At 34.8% G+C, this 4799-nt stretch overlaps 1 protein-coding gene across 1 annotated transcript; it reads right to left on the bottom strand.

Moving 5' to 3' along the window:
* Positions 1 to 2544: 2544 nt before the first annotated feature.
* LOC108203466 (spindle pole body component 110-like) lies at positions 2545 to 3900 on the bottom strand. The gene is made up of 2 exons (XM_017372408.1): positions 3652 to 3900; positions 2545 to 3525 (listed from the first exon to the last, which is right to left on the bottom strand). Exons 1-2 carry the CDS (start codon positions 3898 to 3900, stop codon positions 2545 to 2547), a joined length of 1230 nt encoding a protein of 409 aa, XP_017227897.1.
* Positions 3901 to 4799: the final 899 nt, after the last annotated feature.

Raw genomic sequence — 4799 nt, forward strand, 5'->3', positions numbered from 1 at the left:
CAAAACAAAAGGAATTCCTCTCTCCTCAGCACTCTTCTTAAAGGGAGTAATGTTACTAGCCTTACGTACAGATTTGTTATAGTCAAAGCCTATTCCAACAGTTCTCTTGATCTCTTGTTTATCATTAAGCTCTTTAACTATAGTGGAGGCATCTTTAAAGGCCTTACATTTCACTTTCTCTTCGTCTAGCTGAAGTCTTAAGGCAATCTCACCTTTTTCTAGAACTCTGACTTTAGCAGCTTGTCGTCCTAAATCCATGGTCAGTTGTTCAATTTTAGGTTTCAATACATTCATCTCATTCATCTTATAAGCATGAATATCTAAGACTAACGTATCAATTTTAAGATTGGCAGCTTTTAACTTCTTAATAGCATCATCTCTTTCAAGTCCTAATTGCATAAACAGTTTAGGGCATGTAGGATCTACCTGAAAGCTTCCAGCAGGAGGAGGTGAAGATGATCCAGTATTAGCCATGAAAGCAACATTCCCTAGCTGCTCCTCTTCATCACTATCTGTATCATCCCAGCTTTTGCCTTCTGCCAGATAAGATTTGCTTTTAAAGTTATGACCTCCAGAAGTTCCCTGATGCTTTCTCACTAAGGCATCATACTTCTGTTTCAGCTCATCGTAGGAATCCTTTCTCTTTCCTTGAACCTTGGGTTGCTTGCACTCAGTTGCAAAGTGTCCAGGTTCACCACAGTTGAAACATTTAAATTTACTTCTATCCACCATCCCAGTCTTGTATCCTCCTTTGCTTGTAGAAGATGAATAACCTCGCTCTGATGCCAATTGTTAGGTCCAGATATGATTGTAGAAGGGGGGGGGGTTGAATACAATCAATACAAAATAATCGCGGAAGTGAATCTGATTGAATATAACTTGTTAATCAGATTATAATTAATTAATATAACAATGTTTGAAGTCGTTATATAATTAATATGGTTCAGTTTTAATGTCCACTAAAGTTCGTAGAATAAAATTCTACAGGGTATATTCTAGATTTAGTGATTAAAACAACCGGGTTATCAAAGCACAGAAAACTGTGGATATAACGATCAAGCAAGTTACGAACAACTTGAAAGCTTTACAAATGCTTTGAATATCAAAGTGATGAACACTTTCTAATGAAGAAACTAAGCCATATTTATAGGCAAAGCTTTGTACATGAAAGACAATCACTAGACAAGACAATTACAAAGAGGGTATGACAATCTAGGCTTGGGCAAGACAAATCAAGGCAAGGAAAGACAATTACAGATTGTCTACCAAGCTTTAACCAAGTCAGAAAGACAATCAGAAGGGAAGGTATGACAATCTTATTGACAGAAAGACAAACACTACAATCGGCAAGACAATTGAGGATTGTCTTGCACACCTTCAAGCATTCGGCAAGACAACAAGATTGTCTTGACAGAGAAGACACTCTCGGCAAGACAAACCCATTGTCTTGCTGCCACACTAAGTCCTTCGGCAAGACAATTCAGTTGAATTGTCTTGCACACCATTGAATCACACGGCAAGACAAGACAATTGAATTGTCTTGCACTCAGACTTCATCCCATGTGACCAGTTCGGTAAGACAATCACAGATTGTCTTGCTGGGCGGTTTTGGTGATAAAGAATGTAATAATGTAGTATATATAAAATAGAAAATTATTCACTTAATTAAGTTAATCATATAAATTCATAAATTAAATTAATTCGAAAGTGAATTAATTTAATAAATAAATTACATAATTAATATAACTATTTGAGAAGTGAAATAATAGTCTATTAAATATTTAATCACCCAATCTTCAGTAGAACTGCTTCCTGTCTTCTTTAAACTTTAATAACTTCTTCTTGAATTGTCGAACGAACGAACTACCAATTCTGCTTGACTTCAAATATTTAATTTGAATAACTGATACACAGATGTACTGTCTGGTTCATCTGTATCTAGTTAAATCAAATATTCTTCGTCATATAGAAATAAGAATTTGGTTAGTTCGTCGAGTCTTCGTCTTGTAAGTACTTCTTCATTAAATGGAATCTTCTGATAAAATAAAGTATAGAAACTTTATGTCTTCGGAACTCCTGGACGTGCCACAAAAGATTATTTGTGCACTGAGGCTTGAACATATTAATGAACTTCTTCCAGTGGCGTGCAGCAGCATCCTGGAACGTATCTGACATATAATTCCCATAAATCATTTGATGTTCTTCGTACGGATTCCGATGAATTGCTATTTACGGAGCTTTCTTATCTTAGTTGAGTTGTAGCTCTTTAAATACAAATAGGCTGAACATATGCCTTTCAATCAGTACTAGCTTTAACAAAAATATCTTTTAGATATTTCTTTTTAGTCTCATTTTTGTCATCCTCAAATCTGTATCCTAGACCCTCTAATCCTGATCTAGTTACACAGTTTCATATAGTCTTTTTCCCGTGCTAACCCAATTTTTATCTTTTGTTTCTCAATGGCTAATTCTTTTTCCATTTGATCATATATGAGTCTAAATATGGATTCTGAGTCTTTAGCAATCTTGCATTCATTTTTAACTTTATTCATAGTTCTCCTTATAAGAAGTCATTCCTCTTTTTGCATTTTCAATCTCACTTCTTAGTCTAGTGTTTTCTAGTTTTTGTGTTTTAAAACTAAGATGCAATGATTTCAGGAAAGATTTTAGAGTATATGTGTCATCAATTTTAAAGTTGTAAACTGGTTGTTGTACCTTATCAACAGAGGGATCATCTGTGGTTTGAGTTTCCTCGAAACTTACCACCAACGCATAATTCACTTCTTCTTCTTCGGATTCAGAAGATGATTTCATCCAATCTTTGGTTGAAGTAAAAAGTGCCTTACCTTTGCCTCCGTCTGACTTAGGCTTTGTGCAGTCTTTTGCAAAGTGTCCTATCTTCTCACAGTTGAAACACTTTATTTTTGACCAATCAACTTTGCTTCCATATTTTTCATTCACTGATTCAGAAGAGTCTTTCTTGTAGTTTACTTTTCTTTTATCTCTTCCAAATTTCACCTTCCTTTGTCCTTTAGCTATACATGCCATGATCTCTTGTATTTTTGCTTCATTAGGACTATCATCCTCATCATCTCCGGAAGAGTTATCAGTAACTGATACAGAATCAGTAACTGAGATTTGATTCATGATCTGATTTCTAGGCTTTTCAGCATAGCTGCTCACTTCCTTTCTGGTTTTAGTTATTAGTACTAATGACTTGTCTCTATTAACCTTCTTGGCTTTTCTCTGTTGAATCTCCAAATCGCGAGTTTTTAGTAATCTATACACTTCATCCAGAGAAACAGTACTTAGGTCATAGGGATGCCTTTTGATAGAGCTCTGAGTATCCCATTCTTCAGGTAATGATCTGAGAAACTTTGTGTTGGAATCCTCAGCTTCATATTCTTTTCCAGTAAGAGATAAGTTGTTCAATAGAGTAAGAAAATGATCATACGTGTCAGTAAGAACTTCATCAGGATTTGTTTCATATCTTTCATAATCTTGAATAAGTAGTGCTCTTCGATTCTTTTTAATCGCTTATGTTCCTTGACATTGAACTTCTAATGTATCCCATATCTCTTTGGAGGTTTTACATGCAATTACTCTATTTGACATGACGAAATCCAGACTGTTATGGAGAATTGATTTTACCTTTGAGTCTTTGAGTACTTCAAGTCTTTCTTCACGTGTCATCTCTGCTCTAGTTTTATCCATATAGTGTTCTGGTGTCGTTCCTTCTTTAGGGACCAGTTTCTTTGGCACATGAGGACCATCAGTAATCCTGTCGTTGAAGTCAGGATCTGCGGCTTCGTGATATAGTATGATCTTAACTTTCCATGTCGGATAATCAGCTTTGTTGAGGACTAGAATTTTAAGTGATTCTTGTTTGGTTGTAGACATGATTTGATCTTTACTGGTAGTATTTAACCAACCTAGCTCTGATACCACTTGTTAGGCCTTGATTTGAATCAATAGTCTTAACCGGAATTTATCTATTGATCAATCGAATGTCGAATAAGCTAGAATTGACAACAAAACAAGATTCAAATTTAACTCAACTCTTATTGATCACTATAAGAACTGTTACAATACTCTCTTAAGAAAAACAACATTCTCAAGAGCTGCTAGGTTACACAAATATTACTCGTGTTGTGCGTCTTACTCTTATCTTCGTAAGACCTAATAATCTTTGTTTATATAGTACACAGCCTCTACAATTACTATCTTTATGTACTCAAACAGAAGTATATATCTATATATAATCTATATCGTATCAATCTTCTTTCTTTCCTTCTCAAACTCAATCTCCAAATACTGATTATACTCGATACTGATCAAGTATCCGCTTACTAATGCGGTTCCATCAGTTGCTGATGCGGTCATCAGTTTCCGTCAACTGTATTGTTCATTTTCGCTTCATTGTGATGATCTCCTGATGCATAAATCAATCTTCCTACGTAACAGGTCTTCCTGTGACTTCATCTAGCTTCTTCTTGGGCTGACCTTTGGTCATTAAACCAATGTTTTCACCTATTTTATTCATTTCAGCATCTGTGGATATCACTTTGACATCTTTCTTGTTCTCATTTGTTTTCTTTATGAAAACTTTCTCTGTTTCCTTGATTTCCTTATGAAAAGTAACTTTTTCATCACAGATAAGATTAGAAGAAACAATTTTTGATAGATTTATCAGTATTTTGCTTTTACAAAAATCTCATTAAGACCTCCTTTCTTAACATGATTTTTATCATCTTCAAATCTGTATCCTAGACCTTTCAATCCTAATCTATTAGACACAG

The sequence above is a fragment of the Daucus carota genome, chromosome 4 (genome assembly GCF_001625215.2).
Source record: "Daucus carota subsp. sativus chromosome 4, DH1 v3.0, whole genome shotgun sequence".
Classification (NCBI taxonomy): domain Eukaryota; kingdom Viridiplantae; phylum Streptophyta; class Magnoliopsida; order Apiales; family Apiaceae; genus Daucus; species Daucus carota.

Excerpts from the sequence above, each read along its gene's own strand:
- LOC108203466 (XM_017372408.1), bottom strand. The coding sequence starts at position 3,900 with ATGTCTACAACCAAACAAGAATCACTTAAAATTCTAGTCCTCAACAAA. Across the intron at positions 3,526-3,651 it reads AAGTACTCAAAGACTCAAAG|AATCGAAGAGCACTACTTAT; the intron begins GTAAAATCAATT and ends GCGATTAAAAAG.